This window comes from Canis lupus, chromosome 12, assembly GCF_003254725.2.
Source record: "Canis lupus dingo isolate Sandy chromosome 12, ASM325472v2, whole genome shotgun sequence".
NCBI classification, from domain to species: Eukaryota; Metazoa; Chordata; class Mammalia; order Carnivora; family Canidae; genus Canis; species Canis lupus.
The window spans coordinates 10,605,846-10,627,738 of NC_064254.1; the positions used below are offsets into that span (position 1 = coordinate 10,605,846).

At 39.9% G+C, this 21,893-nt stretch overlaps 1 protein-coding gene across 3 annotated transcripts in view; it reads right to left on the minus strand.

Annotated features, from left to right (window-relative positions):
- USP49 (ubiquitin specific peptidase 49) overlaps positions 1-21,893 on the minus strand; it is an 82,019-nt gene that overhangs the window by 11,311 nt on the left and 48,815 nt on the right. For all 3 annotated transcript variants that reach the window (XR_003124707.3, XR_003124708.3, XM_025418748.3), the window contains exons 3-4: positions 1,881-3,243; positions 358-562 (exon numbers count right to left, since the gene is read on the minus strand). Coding sequence is in view for 1 of the 3 variants with exons in the window: in XM_025418748.3 (XP_025274533.1) it covers positions 358-562; positions 1,881-3,215 (1,540 nt within the window). In the remaining 2 variants the exon portion in view is untranslated. The remainder of the gene's footprint in view (positions 1-357; positions 563-1,880; positions 3,244-21,893) is intronic.

Sequence of the window (21,893 nt, forward strand, 5' to 3'; positions counted from 1 at the left end):
AGATCCATGTTCATGAATTTAAATAGGACGCTTGTAGCACCATGTGGCTCAGTACTCATATTCTTAGAGCCCCTATTTCAGGATCCACACTTTCAAATGCCTCCCTAAATAACAGCTAATGTCAATCACAGCAGGAGTCAAAGGAAGCCCAACTCTTAGGTTTTGTTTTGTTTTTTAACATATGATGTCCACACACTTATTTTCAGAAAGATGGGAGAAAAAAAATCTTTAAAATATGCTTTAGAACCACTCAACATTATCAGTGTTACTTTTGACCAAAAGGGCAAAAGCAGCACTATAAACTGACATTCCATGTGAATGTTCCCCCCGCCCCCCCTCTATTCCCCCAGCACTCACTGTTACACTGGTCACAAGCGTAGATTCTCCCTTCCAGAGCCTCTGTCTCTGTGAACTTAGCCAGCATCTCAGTGAGCAGGCACTCTGTCTGATTCAAAGGGACAAACCCCTTTTCTATGCAGTGATACCGTTCAGGGAATTCCAGGGACAGATCCCAAAAGGGCTCAATGGTATTGGATTTGTAATTGCATGATATACATGTGACCTAGAATGAACAGATTGATTTACAGGTTATATAACCATCATGCTTCCCACATACATTTTTGCTCAATTTATAAAAAAAAAAAAAAACAAAAAAACCCCACCAAACATAACTTGCCAAAACTACGTTTATAGTTTAATTATAATATTAAAATATTAAATGTGACCTTAAGAGCATTAGAGATAGTACTATCAGTATATATTTCTAACTATGATGCTAGCTGGAACTGGAAAATCATACAGCACACAAGGATTATCACCTACCCCTTTCTCTCCCAAAGCATGCTCTACCATTCAGTGCTGTAGCAATACAGACTGGAAATTATCATGGGACCATTCTCGGATCAGTCTGAGATAGAGGATTGGCAGATTCCTGTCTGTTCTCTCATCCTTACTCCTTCCTTGTCCAGACTTTGTCACTTCTTCCCACTCCAACTTGCCCCTCTTTTTTGCCCTTGTCTCTGGCAGTATCCCTACACAGACCCCTGTATTCAAAGAGCCTCAAAGTACCTTATGATCAGACCTCCTCACCTACTGTCACCTTCCCAGATGCACCAGTGGTTCTTCTTGTGGACCCCAGTGGGTAGAGGAAATGCCCATAAATACTCCCCCTTTACACGCTATAAAACAAAACCTCTTCCCAATCCATTCATCATTCTTTTGAAACCCTAAATACTGAGACACAAACCTCAATAACATAATGTAGAGGTGCCCACGTTTTTAACTCTAATAATTCTTTCTGCACATTCTCACAAAGTTGTATCTATGAGTCTTTGGCTTATGTCCCTACATGGCCTATGATCTAGTAAATGAGAGATAATGGGGAACAGAAGGGGGACTTGCTTAGGCCTTTAGCATCCTCCGAGCCACCTCCCTTCATTGTATGTAAAGAATGTTCTGGAAGGAAATAAGGCTCTTTCAAACTACTATGGAACTAGGGTTATAATAGACAAACTGTTCAACTTCCTAAAAATCGATCAAGGATGGCCTGCCAACAAGGGGTTCTTAATTTTAACAATGAGAATGTTATATTACCTATATCGTCACTGAGGGTTGAAGACATTCGCTGAAGATGACGCGATATGGCAAATTCAACTGGAAATCTGCCCAGAGGAGGCAAGTTCACCAACAAGGCCATTACAACGTACAGCACAGCGAAATGTACAATGGCCACCCTCCGATACGTGTCATCACAGCAAATGCTGGCTATCCTAGTTCGCCCAATGACCCCGGGGGGCATTCACGGGAAGCCCACTCCATCCAGCAAGTCTCCATGCGATGTGACCCTAGGCAGAGTCGGGAGCAGGGTGCGCCAACCTTACCTGACTGAGTAGCTGCCCGTGGAATATGGTGTTCACTACCTTTAAGACCTGTTTGGTGAGCTTCCTCTGGGAGAAGGGGATGAGGATCCGGCGCGTGGTGCCCTCAGACTCGAGCTCTTGCTGCACTTTGTGCAACAGCTCGCAGAGGAATTCCTGCGCGTCCTGCTGGTCGTAGCCACGGAAGGCGGGGATCAGGCTCCACACGGAGTGAAGCATGGCGAAGGGGGACACCAGGGCCCACTTCCCGGACCACATGACTCGGAAGAGGGTGTGCAGTTCGTGACAGAGGGAAATGTGCTTCGAGCTCGGCTCCTTGTTCTGTATGAGTTCTAGGCTCCTGCTGATGGAGGCCCCGCCGTTGAAGCAGAGGCCCTCGCGCTCGCACGCCTCGGCCCCGCCGCTCCTGGCCGACAGCTCCGCGGCCGAGGCGGCCGGCCTGCCCGAGAGCGGGGCCTTCCCGTTGGGGGCCTTGGGGAACAGCTGCTGGGTCTGGGAAGGGTCGAGGTACAGAAAACACTCGCGGAACTTCTGGAGGTGGCTGAGCACCTGCAGGATGGAGTTCATGTAGCAGGTGTTGCCCAGGTTGCGCAGGCCCGTGACGCCCGGCGCCATGGCGGGAGCGCGGCGCGGCGGCGGGCGGCCCCCGGCGGGCGCGCGCGGGGCGGCGGGGCGCGGGGCGGCGGCGCGGGGCGCGTGCAGCAGCAGGCGCGCGCTTTTGCGCGGAGGGGCGCTGGCCAGCTCCTCCAGCAGCCGCCGCTTCACCTCGCGCCGCCGCTGCCGCGCCGCCTCCTTCTTCCGCTCCAGCGCCTCCTCCCGCCGCCGCTGCTCCAGCTTCGCCTGGCCGCGGGAGCTCTTCTCGAACCACAGCCGCAGCGTCTTGGCCAGCAGGCGCTGGCGCCGGTACCACAGAGCCGTGAGCATCTGCGGCTGTCCCTGAGGAGCGCGCTGCGGCAGGACGGCGTCCTCGCCCGAGGCCATGGACCGCAGCGTCCGCCCGCGCCTCAGCGGCGGGTCCTGCTTCTGGCCCCTGACCGCCAGGAGGGAGCTCCTGAGCAGCTTCAGGTCCCCCTCCGGGTTATCGTTGAGCACGTAGTCCTTGCACAGGTAACAGAACACGTACAGGTCCCGGACCTCCATGGCCAGCGGGTGCCCAGTCTCCTCGAAGTGTTTCAGGGCGTGATCCTCGATGTAGCGGCCGCAGGCCACGTGGGAGCACTTGAGACAAGCCCACACGGACTCGGTGGTGGCGCACTCCCTGCAGCACCACTTCTGCGGGTTCAGGATGGAGTGGTCCTGGGCGAGCCGCAACCGCCCGACATGTTTGCATCTATCCATGTCTTATAGAAGGCTCCACTCTTTCAACCTGGCACGACAGAGCCCCCAGAAAGAGAGAGAGAGAGCTTTCAGCAAAATATTCTCGAAAAAGGCTTGCAACTGCCATTGTCAACTCAGTGTTCATTAGTTTTCAATTCAAAATTGGTTCCTTTGGAAGGAAGTTAAAAAAAAAAGAAAAATACTGGAGGGAGGGCTTAGCACCAAGTTGAATCTAAACATTTTCTAAGCTTGTATTGATTCTTGAATATCAGCTAATTTTTATGTGAGGCTGATTTGTATTCCTGAGGAAATGGCATTACTTTTAGTTCACATTGCACCCAACTGGCCACCAGGAGAAAGAAATTTGTAATCTGAATCATCTCTGAACTGATGATGTCCTGGAAGTGAAAGCCTCTACATCTCATACTGATCAAGATCCTAGTTGTATGCACAAAGGGACAGAGGCAAGGAAGAGACATGTTTCACATACCAGTAAGAGATGAAGACCTCCTCAAAAAGGCAACCCTAAGTTTCAATGTATTTCAAAGCAGAAATAACAGGATAAGATAAAGGTAAGAAAGGGAAAGTCCTCTATGGTACAAAGTATCATTTTAATTTTCTTGAGTCTAAAGAACCTCTCTAATAGTCTGTAAGCCTCAATCTAATTTTTTTTTTTTTAAATAGGCTCTACGCCCTATGTGGTGTTCAAACTCAACCCCTAGATCAAGAGTCACAAGTTCTACCGACTGAACCAGCCAAGTGCCCCAATCTAAATAACACTTTATAGGTCTACTATGGTCTGAATGTTTGTGTAACCCCTTTCATATGCTAAAACATCAAACCCCCTTCCTGCCTCCTGAAGTGATGGTGGTAGGAGGCAAGGACTTTAGGAGATGGATTAGGTTGTGAATGGCTTGACCCTCATGGGATGAGCCTTCACGAATGAAATTTTTAATGCCCTTATAAAACTGCAGCAAAAAGCCAGTGTTACAGTCATGAACCATGAGTCCTTACCAGACATGGAATCTGGTGCCATGATCTTGGACTTCCCAGCCTCTGAACTGTGAAAAATGTTTCCTGTTTATAAGCCACCCAGTCTATGGTTATTTTTATTATAAGAGGAATTAAGACAATGTGAAAAGAACATGTACATCTTATAGAAAGGGTGGGAAAATGGTTACTTTCCTTACTGAAAGTATAGGTAAGTACAGAATTAGATCCGACTCTCAGGACAAATGGTGGAGTGGCTACTGGTTTAACCAAACTACCAAGCAAAAAGAAAAAAAAAGCAAATCTTGCAGACGAGATACATGAAAATGCTTTTTTAAGAAGTGGCAACATACTGAGTTTTGTTTTTTTTTTTCTTTTTCTTCCTGTCTTCCTAACATTGCTTCTTCAGTATTGTTCTTCAGAAAAGACTAATGGGCAATTTATCCAAGGAGAAGAAGCTAGACAATTATTTCAAAAGAAAACTTTATTTGGAACCTTGAAAGTTTTTTTCTTTCCCAGTATCAATATTTGAAATTCCCTAAAGGTAGTCACTCTTATAAAGTGAACTTCCTTCACCCCCATTTCTTCTCCTCTTTCATTTCTGTGAGCAAATGAAATTCCATGATTATGGAGTCACTCCGAGAAGTTTTAGATCTAGTACACTCTGTGTAGTCCCTTCAGTTGGTTTTAAGATGACCTTTTTGGCCTGGTCCTATTGCCAAAACCCACAACTATATCACAGGACCAAGTCAGAGATCCTTCCCATTTTGTAATTGCCCATTCCAGATTGACAAAGGCCATTCCTAGATAAGAAACCCTTAAAATCATACAAAGGAAGCACCTTAGATTATTTTCAATCAAGTCAGAGCATGCTTTTCCTTGAGTTCTTTCAGGATTTAGTTTCTTCTACATTATTTTTTTAATTATTGATTTCTTACAAAGTGCTCTTTAAGTCACTTCTCTAGATGTATTTTTCCATTTCCTAACTAGATACGATCTTCAGAGAGAAGATCATGTGTTATATTTCTTTTTTTACTCCTTTGTAATTTTACAATTTGTGGGTGCTCAACTCTTCATGGTCAAAGGTATTGTCAGAATTACTTTCCCACAAAGTCCAGAATGGTACTGAAATAACTATTTCTGTTTATTTTTTATAGGGCACAAATTAAAACACACATACATTTAAAAAATGAGATGGTGAGTAAATGAATTTTCTTTTTGATACTCATTACCAATTAAGAGTTCAAGTTGGGTACACATGATGCTTACAACCAATTACTGGGGACACAAAAAAGTCAGTAATGGAAGAATGAAGAGGGGAAAATCAAGAGATTGGCAATTCCCAAGTTTCTCACTTATATGATACTTTTTAAAATGTAGTTCCTGAGCCACTTACCAGCATCATAATTCCCTAGGAAATTTGTAATATGTAACAGATTTCTGGTCACAACTCCAAACCTGATGAATGAGAGTCTGGGGAGGGGTCTCAAATCTCCATTTTAAATAAGCCCTACAGATTACTCACTTGTACATTAAAACCTTAGAACCACTACACCAATCCAGTAAATTATTTAGGGATGAAGATATCCTCATGGAAATCAAAGAGAGAATTCTCTTTCTCAAAATCTTCCACTTTGACTAACACTGTCCAATAGAACTTTCTGTAATGATGGAAATACAATTTATCTGTGCTGCCTAATACCATATTAACTAGCCTCATGTGCCTAGAGTATTTGAAATGTGGCTAGTGAGACTGAGGGACTGAACTTTTAATTTTATTTAATTCTAATTAATTTAAATAGTGGCTGCTTGTGGCTAGTGGCTGCAGTACTGGATAGCACAGGCTTAAATACACCAGGACATATGATCTTTAACTCACTTGGCTTTTGTTTTATTTCCTTCGAAAGATTTAGTATTCACTGAATTGTATCTGAATAGCTTCTTCTTAGGACTCAAAACTTGGCAAATCCCCATTTTAGCCAACAGGAGCTTGATATGTCTTCAGAAATTTAATTGTTACTGAGATCTTATCACATGAAACAGCACAGCTTCAAATCCTATAAAGAGAGTATCTCTGCGAACAGGAATACAATACCCAGAGCATTGATGTCTTGCAAAATCAACTCCTGTGCTAGAAAAAAATATGCTGGAACAACCAAAGCCAAAATAGAAAAACACTAAAAAACCATTCCACACCCTCTCCGTGGAGAGCTGTTAAATGGAAAGGGCATTCTGGAAATTCTTTCTTCCGATTTCATTTTCTGATCTATAAATCTGCTGATCACGCACATCTTTTCCTGCACAGCCCTTTTCCCATTACAAATCTGTCGTGGTGACTCACTAACCTGCCATATGGCAGAGTAAATCCATTCAGGAAAACACAGGGCTACTTTGCACCTCACCACAGTGATTTAAGCTAGGCAGACTAGCTTCTCTAGAGAAAAAACATTTCTGGATCATGAAATAGAAGCCACCCAAAAGTGACACAAAAGAAAAAAGCCACTTTAACCAACATACAAAATAAAGAATAAAGAGAACTCAACCCAGGTATACTCTGTTCAAGAAAGAAATTGTGTTTAATTTACCTCTCACACATACTCTAACTACTTTATTTAAGAAGAAGGCCTAACATCCACAGGCATAAAGGTTTCTATTTTACATTTTTCTGACATGTACATCCTTTCCTTTGTAATTCCCAAAGGTCACTATAGTCCTAACATTTCCACTTAAAACAGACATTACCCAGTATGACAGGCACCCAGTATCCAAGAGGTAAACTTGCAGTGTAACTGGCAAAGAACAAGTTGTGCCTTGATAGTTCTCCATCATTAAGTAGATCAGCAACTTTCAACAACTGTCATGCACATCCTGGATTGATCTGCATATGGGGTAAACTTGACAGCATATTAGCTTTTTGCTTCTTTAATTACCATATTTTAAAAATATGGATCAACTGGAGCTAAAAGACATAACCACTATTTAAAAGCATTCTACTATATTAATATAACTAATATAAAACTAAAAGGTAATGAGATCTTCAATTCATGCCTTTTGTTCTAGAAACTTCTAGATTTATCCCTATTTTTTTAAAAGTCTTTGTATGAGATGACTGAATATTAGAATCACTTTCAAAAATCTATAGTTTAAATACATGATTGTCTTTTAATTGGACTAGTCCAATTTTTTCTCATGTAGCAAATTTCTTAGCTGATCCTAAATGCGTAACTGCATCATCAGAATAAAACTTCTGGGGGAGAAATCAACAAAAAACAAATAGGAAAATAATAATCTCCTTTGGGGGAATTTCCATTTCTTCTGTCTTATCATCTTTTTCAGTTCTTAACTAGGGACAGTGGAATAATCCTGCCTGGTCTTGGTGAGACCAAGTGGCATAAATTCCAGCTTCAGAGAGAGTAGACACTATGGTAACATGCTGACAGCCTTCATTTACATAAAAGAATACTAATTACGTGGTATCATCAACATCTGCGATTCTGCTCACTGCCATATGCGACAGCGCAGGGTATTTTAACCCTTCAACTTACTAAGTGTACCCTAAATTGCATGTACCACAAAACTCGTAAAGATTGCTTGAAAAGGCACAGTGAATACATTTTTATAAACATTAAAAATGAATTTTATTTTCAGCTAACATTTTATTTCCAAGAGACATGGGAAAATAAAATTTAGTACCAACATACAATTAAGGAAAAATGAAAGATATAGTTAACCCAAAAGGGAATAATGCTATATCCTAGAGTATTATGCAGGGTTCTAAAAGGCTGTATTATAAATAGGATGAAACTAGCCTTCTGAATTTTGAGATGATGGCTAAAATAAAAAGATAAAAACAATAAATACAAAGTACAAAGTCGGAGCAGAGCCTGAGAGGGATGAGGTTAGTGCAAGAAAGTGTTCAGAAGCCCTTTGCTAAGGCAGTGCATGTGTGGGGATGTGGCTGAGTGGGTGGTATCCCTACATGCTGTCACCCTTCTTTACTCTCTCTGATTCTCCCTGAATGGGGTAGGGAGTGGGGGTTACCTATAGGTCAGAGCCTGGCTCAGGGACTCCCACGGAGGCAGAATTCTGAGAGACTTCAGAGGCTCCGACTAAATGTGTTCCTTGGCTCTCTGACCAGAGAGCTGGGAAGGATGAACAGTGAAAGAGCAGTGGCTCTTGGCCACATGTTATGGTATGCTGATGTGCTGGGTGTGCCTGAGCCCTGTGAGCTGTGTTATTGCTCACCTGGCCTCAGTAATCAAGTACTGGTGTTCAAGAATGAGTGTCTAATCGTGGGCAACAGCAGATTTAAGGCTATGCCTATGTGGTAATCTCTCTCTCACTTGTATTGGGACCTGACTTCTTCAGTTAAATAGGAATAGGATTCATCTAGGGAGCTCTGGACTGGGCCTACAGGTCTGCTTTGCCCAGGGCAGGGGCTGTGCCTGTGGCCCAGCAGGGAAATGACAAAGGCAGTACAACCATCAAGGAAAAAACAATCTGCTCTGTATCAAACACCAACTTCTCTGACCATATAGTAAGAGCTAGAGTTAGGTGTAAGCCCTCTGTTCCTTCAGTCTCTGCTCTCTTTTGTTCACCTTTCACTCCAGGTACACACATGCCCAAGTCTCTCCTGTCTAGACAAAGAAAGAGAGACATACAGAGAGATACACAGACACAGGTTTGCCCTGCCTCTAGATGATCACTGACACTGTTGTTAGGCTCATTTTCCTTCTTCTTACTTTATTTCTGGCAAGATAATGTGCAGCTGCATCTTCTTCACAGCTCACTCCTTAACACATTCATTTCATAGAAACTATTTTTGCAAAGGTCATTGGCAATTTCCTTATAGCTGAGTTCATTAGCCTGAATTTTAGGCTACTATTCTCTGGTTTTCTTCCTCTGTCTGAAAATACTTTCCCTGTTTTTATGTCTCTCTTTCTTAAAATGAAGGATTTTCTCAAAGTTTTGCCCTCTGCTCTCTTCTCAGTGATTTCACCTATTCCTAGAATACATAGTATCATTTCTATATTGTATTTTAATTTTTAGGAGTACTTTTTTAAAAGTATTAATATAGTTTATATACCATAAAATTCACTCATTTAAAATGTACAACTAGGGGCATGTGGGTGGCTAAGTCAGTTAAACATCTGACTCTTGGTTTTGGCTCAGGTCATGGTCTTGGGTCCTGAGATTGAGCCCTGAGAGTCAGGCTCCACACTCAGCAGGGAGTCTCCTTGGGATTTTCTCTTTCCCTCTTCCTCTCCCCTTTGTACACACACTCTCAAATAAATAAATAAAATCTAAAAAAAAAAAAAACCCATACAACTCGACAAGTTTTGGTATATTCAGAGTCCCACAAGTACTTCTGAGTATAAAATCTTCCTGCAGAGTCTCCACCTTAGGCTGAATTTTCACATTCTGATACCTGCATTATAGTATTTGCAAGATGAAGCTATTGAACATGTTCTGCACTTTTTGTTTGTTCGTTTGGTAGCTGAGATGACCATGGGCTGAGATATATACAGTTCCATCTAGGTCTCCAGGTGTTCAAGATACATAAGATGACTGATGGGGTTAGAGATGCCATCTGTGGAACAAAGCTAAGCTAGCTGGCCTTCTACAGATCTGGCTTTTTGATTGATTAGCCTAATACTCTTGCCACAGAGATCTGTGCCTAAAACTTAATCCCTTGTACAAGATGATAGTAGACTGGGTACAAGGTGGCCACAAAAGAGTGCTCCCAAGAAATTCTGAATCTACAGGGAACACACACACACACACATTTGCGTGTGCGCGTATGCGTACTCTTAATAATGTTATCTGTGACTCCACAGAGAAGTGGCAGCTAAGAGAGGATAACCAGGTTGGCTGTGCAAGCATTAAACAGGTCTAATTCAGAGCTACCTCCCAATGAGAGGGGACTATTTGCTACAACCTGATGTTGTTTTAGCAAAGGTCTACCTGACAAGCTAGTGTTAAATAAAGCAAGGTCCAAACTAAAGACTCCCACTTCTACTCCATTGCCATATGGAAAATTTCTATTGCTACCACTGAGAGAATCAGGGATATTAACCTTTAAAAATCTGACCACAGGAATCATGGTTTGTCCCTGCAGGATGCCTCCAAAATACTAGGTTCCCCACAGCAGCCAGGCAATCATCAAAAATGTATACATATGTCAAAGTATGTATGTGTGTGTGTGTGTGTGTGTATAATATATATATATGCCAAAACTTCTTGGATTATGCCCTTTAAGTATGTGCAGTTTATTGTATGTAAGTTACACCTTAGTGGAGCTATTAAAAATTACACTAACACACACCAGTGAACAATTTACCCCTAATGAAATAATGGATTGAGACAGCAGCTCCTTATACTACTAGGCAAAAGCTGGCAGGAAACTATCAGGAGTGGGTAGACTGACGACACCTGACCCCAATGATCAATTTTACACTAAAAGCAGGATAATCAGACACTACAAGTGACATGCTGATACAATATAATAAGGGGTTCACAGTAGCATAACCTATAAAGTACTCTGGCTGAAAGAACTGAACCTGAGTCCAGTGAGGCATTTGGATCTAACTACTAGGGTATGAGAAATGTGGGAAACAGAACATGCTATCACAAAGCTGCACTTAGCCAGATTACCAAATCATAGTGTGGCAAATGCTATAGGATCAATGATCTGGAGTCTTTATTTTTTTTTTAATTTTTATTTATTTATGATAGTCACACACACACACACACAGAGGCAGAGACACAGGCAGAGGGAGAAGCAGGCTCCATGCACCGGGAGCCCGACGTGGGATTCGATCCCGGGTCTCCAGGATCACGCCCTGGGCCAAAGGCAGGTGCCAAACCACTGCGCCACCCAGGGATCCCTGATCTGGAGTCTTTAACAGATAAATGGCATAAAGAAAAAAGGGGATGAGGAGATGGAACTACTATAGACTATATGAAACCTAAAGGCGTTATCAACTACATTCAACGTGTGATTCATATGTAATCCTGATTTGGACAAACCAACTATATAATAAGATATTTTTCAGATAACTGGAAAAAAATGTTTTAAAATATTGTCTGTCTCGACCTATATCAATATATATTTTTTAACAAGCTCATTGAGGTATAAGTGACATACAATAAACTGCATATGTTTAAAGTATACAATTTGATAAGTAAAACCACCACAATCAAAAGAATGAACACCTCTATCACCGCCAAAATTTCTTCATGCCTCTTTGTAATCCTTCCCTCTCCACCACAACTGGAGACATTTAAACACAGACTAAGTGTCGGAAAACATTTGGTATGGTAGCTATACTTTTTTAGTCTTTATATGTTAGAGACATCTCAAGTATTTATAGATAAAATATGATGATGTATGGAATTTGCTTTAAACTATTCTGGGGGGGGACCAGCAGGAAGATAGATGAAACATTGTCAAAACATTCATAATTGTTGAAGCTGGTTGATGAGTATATGGAGCTCATTATACTATTCTCTTTATTTTAGGGTATGTTTATAAAGTTCTACAAAAATTGTTGTAAGCAAAAGGAAATCTTGATACAAACCTATCATAAATTAGAGAAGTTCTGAGACCTTTCTTCTCTATCATCATTTTACCATCATATCTAGTTTTACTTTGTTTTTTTTTTTTCTAGTTTTACTTTGAAACACAACCTCCCCACTCCACATGAACATACCACATCAGTTTTTCTCAGCAGCATTGGTTCACAGAAGGTAGGTGACAAAATACCCTTTGGTCTGGGCCTCAAACATACCCTCCTTTAGGACCAGGTGGCAACTTCTTTGCAGGCCCTCCAAAGTTTCTTTTAGTTAACTTTACCAGAGTTTTGTCCATAAAAACTTCTGAGTATTTTTGTCTTTTGGGGTCACAAAGCCACTTTAGTCAGTCTGTTGAAATGCTCTTGCTTGGTCTAATGTTTTCTCTCTGAAACTGCTTCTCCTTTATTGAAAAAGAAAAACCTCTTTTTTCACAGTTCTCCTTCCTAATAACTGATAATGCAGGTATCAAGGTATCAAGGAGTTCATCTTGTACCTTCCTAAGTCTTACCGTGGTTCAGCAAACAGTAACATAAATCTCTGACCCTGGGCAAACACAGGTTACTCCCAGGCCACATGATGTTTGGCAAAGCAAATATAGCCACATGGATCCAATCCAATATTCACAAATATCAACCAACAGGTTGTTTTCCAGTTGAGACTTTGGAACAGTCTTCTCAGAGAAACAATGTTTTAAATAGCATGTGGCCCAGTGAAAGCCCATCATGTATCTACAGTATAGTACTAGAATACTAGCACTACCAGGATGGAAGCTAACTACCAAATGTATTATTTTGAGAAAATTAATTCAAAGTTTTAACTTGAAATGCCAAGAATTGCTCTCCCAGCTGCAGCCCAGGCAGTGAAATTGGGAAATCTCCCTCCTCCCACTTCCCCACGGCTGAAGAGGGCTTTCCACACATGGCCATTTGTATGGAAGACACATATATATGTTAGGAACTGCCTGTAGAGGGGAGAAAAAAAAGAACAATTTCTGTGAATGGAAAATAAATCTGACTAGAATTTACAAATGGACTGTCAGGATTAGATGCCAGTGTTGGTTATTTCAGTGGCTGTTCCAAGAAATGGGAACCTCCTCTTCCTAATGTCTTGTTTCTTAAAATGATAGCAGTATATTTAGTTCCATGCCTTTGCCATCAATACACCAAAGCACATCTTTCAGGACAAAGGCCCATCATATTTTGCATGAGCAGAGACACAATTTTTAAGCACTTTATTTCAAGAGCAAAGACGACAAATATCTAGAAAGAAGAGACCAAATACAAAGGGGTATTTGTTACATACATAGAAAAGGAGAAAACTGTAAGCTACAAAGAGAACACTACATTGAAGAATGCTTCAATGGAGAACAGATTAAATAAATTATAAATTGGCCATAGAACGGAAACCATCAGTTGTTTTTTGTTTTGCTTTGTTTTATAAAGAGGCAGACCTATTTGCACAACAATTCAAAATACAATATGTTAAAAAAAACAAAGGGGCAGAATGGTGTATATACCATCATGACTGTTAAAAAAATTATATACACACACAACCTCCCCCTCCCTCTCTGTTATATGTGTTAAGAGATTAAACACACACACCCTGTGGTGGCAAACTGGAGGTGGAGATGGAGAGGAGACTCAGTCATTAACTTTGTACCTTTTGGGAAAAAGAAATCATGTGTTATCAATTTTTAAAAAGGATATAGCACTGAGGAGACTGTTTCAACAGTCTTAAAAACTCAGGCATCAGCAAGATGACTGAAGATAAGCACAGAGCATCCATGGTTTATTATGTTTTCATTAGAAAAGAAGATATAGAGACAGGAAGTCGGATGATATTTACAGTATACGGAGAACCTACGGAATTATATTCTAGTAGCACTAATCATTGCACAGGGAAAGACTCCCACTCCCTCTCCATAAGCTTATGACTAGCAAAGTGCAGACCTCTTTAGCTTATTGCAGAGTGGCAATATAGCTGAGCTTCCATTGGTCAAGTGTCAATCATTTGAAATTTCGTATCAGCCAAGGTACCAAGGTAATTTCTACTCTACTTCCCTCAGGGCCACTACCAAAAATTGTCCAAAGAAGTGATTTCTGTGGGAAGACTCTTGCCTTTCCCAACTCTCAAGAGATCTTCCCTTCCTTCAAGGACCAGCTTCTCACATAATTCCCAGTTTACTGGTCAGCAAGCTATCTCTCTCAACACCTAATCAACCCCTCTGAAGGAGTATGAGTGTGAGAGTGTGCGTGCACTAGAGGGTGGTAAGGCAATTGGTTAAATGGTGGAGGACCCTCCTCCAGACCACTGCAAGTACAAAACCCACACCATAAGCCTCAGCTTGTCAAGTCTGTAAAATGGAGAGGCAATGCTATCTACTTCAAGGAAATGTTCTTGAGGGATGCTCAAATAAGATGGCCATTAACTGCACTCTGAAAGTGAATGCCTCTAAGTACTGGCTGACTTGGCCATCTTGTCACCTATCCCTGAAAACAGTTACTTTTGCTTCCACAGGGCCTACATAAAGTTGGGCTGGCTAAGTGAGCAGCTTATAGTAATTGGCTGTCTGATCTTGATTTTATCCAGATAGTTTTGTTTAATATGGCATTCATAATAAAATACCCTTAAACAAGAAATTAGATGATTATTTTGTATTAAAAATGAGAAAAATCACTATTTTTCCCAAGCAAATTAAATATTTTTTCTAATATTATTTATTTTTCTTAGGTCTTTAAGACCTTTAATAGCAACACAAAGCAAGGAAAGTAAAAGTCCAATTGAAATGTTAGAAACAAACCCATAGCACCATAAAATGCAGTTGGATGAAAGAAGCAGAATCAGTCTCTGCTCCCTCTCCAGTGGGGGTATGCCCATTGAATATTTACAGGTCCCACAGAATGTGCTGCATGGCAAAAATATAAAAGAGGCCTTCTTTCAAATAAGGCATAGAAGGCTTTTCAAAGACATGAACTGTGCATGAACCCTCATCTCTCGTATAAGAATAAAGCAGCAGTGCTTCTGGGAACTCAACTATAGTAAGCAGACAGGAGAAAAGAGAGCCAGTGCACACACCCAGGCAATGAACCTCATGTAGTTTAAATCCCACAAATCCCAGCCACCTCTGCTCTTATTTTAAAGAAACCAACCCTTCTACCCTGCCAATGAGTCTCACTTTTTGGATTAAGACAATGACATCTTCATTAAAGGCAAATATAGAATATTATAAGGAAACACACAAAGCCAATCAATGATTAACAGCTAAATGCAGATTAAATTACCATAGCAGGAAGTGGAAAGCAGAGCTCTGAAGGACAGGGTGTTATGTAGATAGAGTGAGGAAGAAACTAAAGAGGGAGAGAAAGTCTGAAACCCCACAGAAGGAAAGACTTGAGTCTTAAGGGGTAATGGACATCAAGAAGGGATGGTCCTAAACAAAATATATGAGAACACAAAAAATAAGCTTCACAACTTCACTATTTTTTTCCCCAGCAACTCTCCCATGTTGCCTGTGGTCACTGTGCTGAACATTGTACATACCACCAAATTACATCAGAGATATATAATGAAATAAAGAATGTATGTAATTCATTAGCTCAATACATATGAATAACTAGAAAAGTAATTATTCTAAAGTTAAACCTTTCATTTCTGAACATGTGTTGTCTGAGTCTGACTTCTTAGTAAATTAGTAAAATTTAGTTAAATTTCAGTTAGTTATTTTTTAATTTTTCCTATTTTTTAGGGAGGAGGGATGGGGGAGAAAATCTTTTTTTAAAAGATTTTATTTATTTATTTATTTGACAAAGAGAATGGAGAGAGAGCATTAGCATGGGGAGCAGCAGGGAGAGGGAGAAGCAGGTTCCTCACAGAGCAGGGAGCCCGATGTGGGGCGCAATCTCAGGACCCTGAGCTGAAGGCAGGTGCTTAACTGGCTTGAGCTACCCAGGCACCCCAGGAGACAGAGAATCTTAAGCAGGTTCTATGCCCAGAAGGCAACATGGGGTTCAATCTTACAACCCTGAGATTGCAATCTGAGCTAAAATCAAGAATTGGACACTTAACCAACTTAGTCACCCAGGTCTTCCTTCAGTTTGTTATTTTTAAGTTAATAGCCACTAGCTGGCTATAACCCAAGGGTAAATAAAGTGCCCATCAAACCACCTTATTCACCTATACCAAACTTAATCAAAACATATATATTATTACTATACCTACTCACAATGAGAACCTACCTGAACAAATTAAGAACTAAACTGCTTTGAAGGAACTATTTTTTAATTTTTTAAATTAATTTTAAAAATTTTATTTAAATTCAGTTTGCCAACATATAGTATAACACCAATGCTCATTGAAGGACTACTGATTAAAAATATCTAATATTGGCAGAAGCAAAATAATAAATGTTACATATCCAAAAGACCAATCAACAGACCTCTAAGAGACCATTTAATGCATTACTAATTCCAATTAAGAGTCCAGCTTATGAGTCTGCTGGTAGAGAAAATATATCACAAAGGTCCAAATATGCCCTGGACCTTAAGAGGAAGGAGGGCAGGACCATCAAGGTGTTGGTGTCATTGAGTAGGTTCAGGAAATAAAAAAAAAAAAAAAAAAAAAAAAAAAAAAGGAAATAAGGAACTTTTGGGGCACCTGGGTGGCACAATTGGTTAAGCGTCCAACTTTTGGTTTTAGCTCAGGTCAGGTTTGTGAAATTGAGCCCCGCATTGGGTTCTGCGCTCAGAGTGGAGTCAGCTTGAGACTATCTCCCTCTCCCTCTCTGCACGCACCTTCAAGTAAATAAATCTTTAAAAAAAAGGAATAAGGAACTTTGTGTTCTCACATGATAATGATATCAAATATCTCCAAAACAGTAAACAAGGATTTATCTTCTGAGATTGAAATTAGAGGAAAAAAAGTAGTAAACATAATAATGCATCCGTTAAAAATACCAAAACCCTGAGATCTGAGTGACTGCAGAGTTCTGGGTCTCCCAATCCAATCAAAGTGACCCACATATAACCTTAGAGGTTATATGACTGTCCTGGACATATAAGCCTAAACCTGACCATAGACTAGAGGCCACAGGCAAGAGAGAGCATCCTCAGAGTAATAATTAAAGTGTTCTTTCTACATGGGGAACAAGTCCCCAGTCTGTAAATACAACTACTTGAGCCTGGTGGTATCAAATGAGGGCCAGATACCATTCGTCACCAAAACTATTCAACAAGACTTCCTTTGCATTAATTCCTTGCACAGAAAACTAAAATTGATTTTTCCATGCAGCCTGCCATCAGGGAGAAAATGTAATGACCACCAAGTTATAGTATGCTTCACAGTTATATTTGTCACTGTAAATGAATCTTCTAATCATTTTGACTACACAAGTCAGTTCCTAAGAAACTGGACATCCTAACGTGTTCCCACAAAATTGAGGTTCTGAACCTTTAGAGTTAAGGTCTAAACCCTAGTTATGAGTTCACCAAGGTAATGCCATCTGCAAGGGCCAGTAAGAAGCTAGCTAACTAGCTAGGGGTAGTTCTCTATCTAGGATCCCTCCAAGTAGAACATAGTTGGACAAAATTTGGCTAGGGCCAGATACTTTCTAGTATTTTTATAATTAACTTGCATTATAATTAACTGAACTATCATTTGCTGGACATTACTATATCCAGGCACTGTTCCAAAACTTAATGCGCGTCTAGTCTTCCTGACAACCTGATGAAGTAAGTGATTTTAAACTCATTTTTAAAAGAATATAAGGGCTCACAGAGAGGTAAAGAAACCTTTCCAAGGTCACACTGCTGGTATATGGCTAAGCAGTGAGACAGATACCAAAGCTGGCTCTTAACCAAATATGACTGCTACTGTCAGAAGTTTAGATTTTTACAATCTAATGTGACATATCTCATTTAGTTATCATTTGCTTGATTAGTAGCCTAATGTTGAACATCTTTTCAAATAATTATTAAACATTTTGTTTTCTCTTTTGTGAACTGACAAAACATACATTCACCACTTACCTAGCATTCACATAAGAACTTACCAGAACCAGTAAGAACTAAACTGTCTTGAAGGTGCTATCAACAGAAATATATCCACTATTGGCAGCAACAAAGTAATAAGCATTATAAATTCCAAGAAATCAACTAACCTTTGCCTACTTTTGGATCTGGTTGTTTGTCTTTTCTTTATGAAAGGAGTTCTTTATATATTCTGGATATAAGACTTCTGCTGATTAGATGCATTGTAAATATCCTCTCTCAGTCTGATGCTGGTCTTTTGTTTTAAATAAGATTTAGTTAATGCAAACATATGAGGGCATTCCGGATGGCTTGGCGGTTTAGCGCCACCTTCAGCCCAGGGCGTGATCCTGGGGACCAGGATCAAGTCCCACATCAGGCTCCCTGCATGGAACCTGCTTCTCCCTCTGCCTCTGTCTGTGCCTTTCTCATGAATAAATAAATAAAAATCTTAAAAAAAAATGCAAACATATGATGCAATTTAGGATTTTGTATTTTATGAAATCCTTTCTTTACTCAAGATAATAAAGACATTCTCTTTATAGTATCTTCTCAGTTTTAAAGTTTTACATTTGGATTATTAAAATACCTCTGGACAGCCTGCTTCTCCCTTTCCCTCTGCTTGTGCTTTCTCTCTCCCAAATACATAAACAAATCTTTTTAAAAAAGTAAATAACGGGATGCCTGGGTGGCTTAGTGGTTGAATGCCTGCCTTCGGCTCAGGGCATGATCCTGGAGTTCCGGGATTGAGTCCCACATTGGGCTCCCTGCATGGAGCCTGCTTTTCTCTCTGCCTGTGTCTCTGTCTCTCTCTGTGTGTATGTCTCATGAATAAATAAATACAATCTTTTTTAAAAAAAAAAAAGTAAATAAAATACGTCTGGATTTATGTTCCTATTCTGTTCAGTAGACTTATCAGACTAGTCCCTTACCAAGACCACACTATTCTGATTACTACAGAGGCAAGTTCTGCAAATCTTGCTGTTCTATACTGCCCCCTTCAAGGATTCTTTTTCAGTGTAGCCTTAGCCATTTTTGCCTCTTTACCATATGAAATTTAGGATAAGCTTGCAAAATCATTTTTTTTAAATCCTTTTGAATTTTTGATTGGTATTCCCTTGAATCAAAACCTTATTTGGGGAGGGGCATCTGGCTGGCTCAGTCAGAATAGCATGTGTGACTCCTGATCTCGGGGTCATGAGTTCAAGCCCCATTTGGGTATAGAGATTTAATAAGTAAAACTTGAAAAAATTTAAAAACTAAAATGAGGGCAGCCCGGGTGGCTCAGCGGTTTAGTGCCTGCCTTTGGCCCAGGGCGTGATTCTGGATACCCGGGATCGAATCCCATGTTGGGCTCCCTGCATGAAGCCTGCTTCTCCCTCTGCCTGTGTCTCTGCCCCTCTCTCTCTCTCTCATGAATAAATAAATAAAATCTTAAAAAAAAAAAATGAAATAAAATAAAACCTTATTTGGGGAAAATTAACTTCCTTATGATAGCAAGTCTTTCGATCCATGAACATGGTACTCTCTGTTTATTCAGGTCTTACAATATGTTTACTACACAAGACTAACATATTTCTTATTTAGATACTTCCCAGATATGCTACAGTTTTTTATGGCTATGTGAATAGGATCTTTTTAAAAATATGCATTTAATAAACAGCTATTGCTAGCTAATGTACAGGAATGTGGCTAACATTTGTATTAGGTTGAATCATATGAAATGACTGATATTTGACCATTTTTATCGACAAATAATGTTACTTTCATATGGTTCAACCACGAAATTGCTGAACTTCTATTAGCTCTAATAATTTGTCAATTTTCTTGAATTTTCTATGAATAACCACATTTTCAAATACAGACAGCTTTGTCCTCTGTTTACTATCTATATCTTTTATTTCTTTTTCTTGTTTTTGGCATTCGCCAGGAACTCCAGTTTATTACTAAATAGAAAGATGATAGTAGGTACCATGCCCTGTTTCTATCATTAGAAGGAATGGGTCCACAGTTTTAGTATTAAGTATGATATCTATCATAGGGAGTTTTGCTTAACTTTGGGTTAAGGAAGTTCCCTTTTATTTCTAGTTTGGTGAAAAGGAAATTTTAATCAGACTAAATATTAAACTTCATCTAATATTTTCTTCTGAAATTAAGAAAATTATATGACCATACCTTCTTAAAAATTAATTTGTTGGATTATGTCTGTGGTGGATTTTCTGATATTGAACCATCCTTGCATACAATGATAAACCATTTGGTCATAATGTTTTATTTTGCATTTTAATATAATGATACATTTTTTTAAAGATTTTATTCATTTATTCATGAGACAGAGAGAGAGAGAGAGAGAAAGAGAGAGGCAGGGACACAGGGAGAGGGAGAAGCAGGCTCCATATAAAGAGTCCGACATGGGACTTGATCCGGGACTTCAGGATCACGCCCTGGTCTGAAGGTAGGCACCAAACCACTGAGCCACCCAGGGATCCACTATAATGATATTTAATCTGTTAATATTTCATTTAGAATTTTCACATCCATATTCAGAAATGTGATTAGTTTTTCATTTTCTTCTATTACCCTTCTCTGTTTTTATAACAAAATTACTCTAACCTCAAAAAATGAGATGGGTAGCTTTACTTCTTTATCTCTTCTCTGAAACAGTTTAATTCCTCCATGGTTTATCTGTTCCATGAAGGTCTAGTAAAACTTACCTGTACAGCTGTCTCTTCTTGGCACTTTTTAGGACTGTTTTTGTGGTGGATATAGCTAAGTTCAAAGCAAGACTCATTATTTCCTCCCAGTGATCACAGGTCTTCAAACTTTGGGGAAGTCTGTCTCGGTAATCCAGTGTCTATTTTTACCCCTGCAGAAAATCTTTGTTTTATACTTTCAAAAGTATTCAAGTAAATAGTAAGTTCATGGTAGAAAAGAGATAACAGTAAACAGATCTGCAAGCAATTAATATTTTTGAAAGCAGTATACACACCAGTGCTAGCTAGCCAGGAGATTCTAATACACTGATACTACTTTTAAAGGCCAACTGACCTTCAGAGTATAACAGGAAACTCCAAACAGTAACCTATATTATGGCTACAAAAAGTGATGCTAGTATTTTTGAAGTAAACTGATTATTCCCCTTCACCACTATCCCTTCTGAATCCACTAGCCTTCCAAAATCCAGATTAACATTAACCATTGCTCCAAACAACAAAAACCCACAACTACCACGTTTAACAGCTTGCCACTATCTGTATGATAAAGTCCAAGTCCCTTAGCCAGAATTTTATAAGTATTTCAAACAATCTGACCCCAAGGTAGCTTCTAATATTATCTCAAACCCTTTCTTTGTATGCAAACAACCAGTCAGACTGGTCTGCTCACCATTTACTCAGAATCCTGGTAATACTCACTTCCTTGGAATACTATCCTGTCTGCTCTATACTTAGCTTTTTCCTGACAACGTCACTGCATACTGAATCTCTCCGTCAAAGAACACCTCTCATTGCCCACAACCTCAGCTGTTTATCTAGTTTCCTAACCATACTCCAAGATTCTTAAGGCAAAGAATGCACCACTTTTTACCACTTCTTACCCACAACTCTTCATATAAAGAAAAACTAAGAACTTGATCCTAAATCTTCCCTGGGCATCTTTTACTCATGTTAGTTGCTTGTCTCTTTAATCCTAGGTAGAACTCCATCACTTTGACAGATAAGCTGAACTGTTCTCTACTACACAGAGATGATTATCTTTTGAAGTTCTATGATAACTGCTCACATCACTGATTCTTCCTAGTTCTAGTTCCTTTGCAGAACATTTTATAGGACTGTCACACTTTTATCACTACATATGTATGTACTGGTAAATGCCTACATCTTAAACAAAATTGGGTACATGCTGTCAAAAAAGTCCACTGTTTAAAAAGAGCTTTCTAGACAGTTCACATATACTGCATATTTCTTGCAAGAGAGAAAACAAGCACAGTAAGAATGTCCTTTTTTTTTTTTTTAAATTTTATTTATTCATGAGAGACAGAGAGAGAGGCAGAGACATAGGCAGAGGGAGAAACAGGCTTCATGCAGGGAGCCCGACATGGGACTTGATCCCG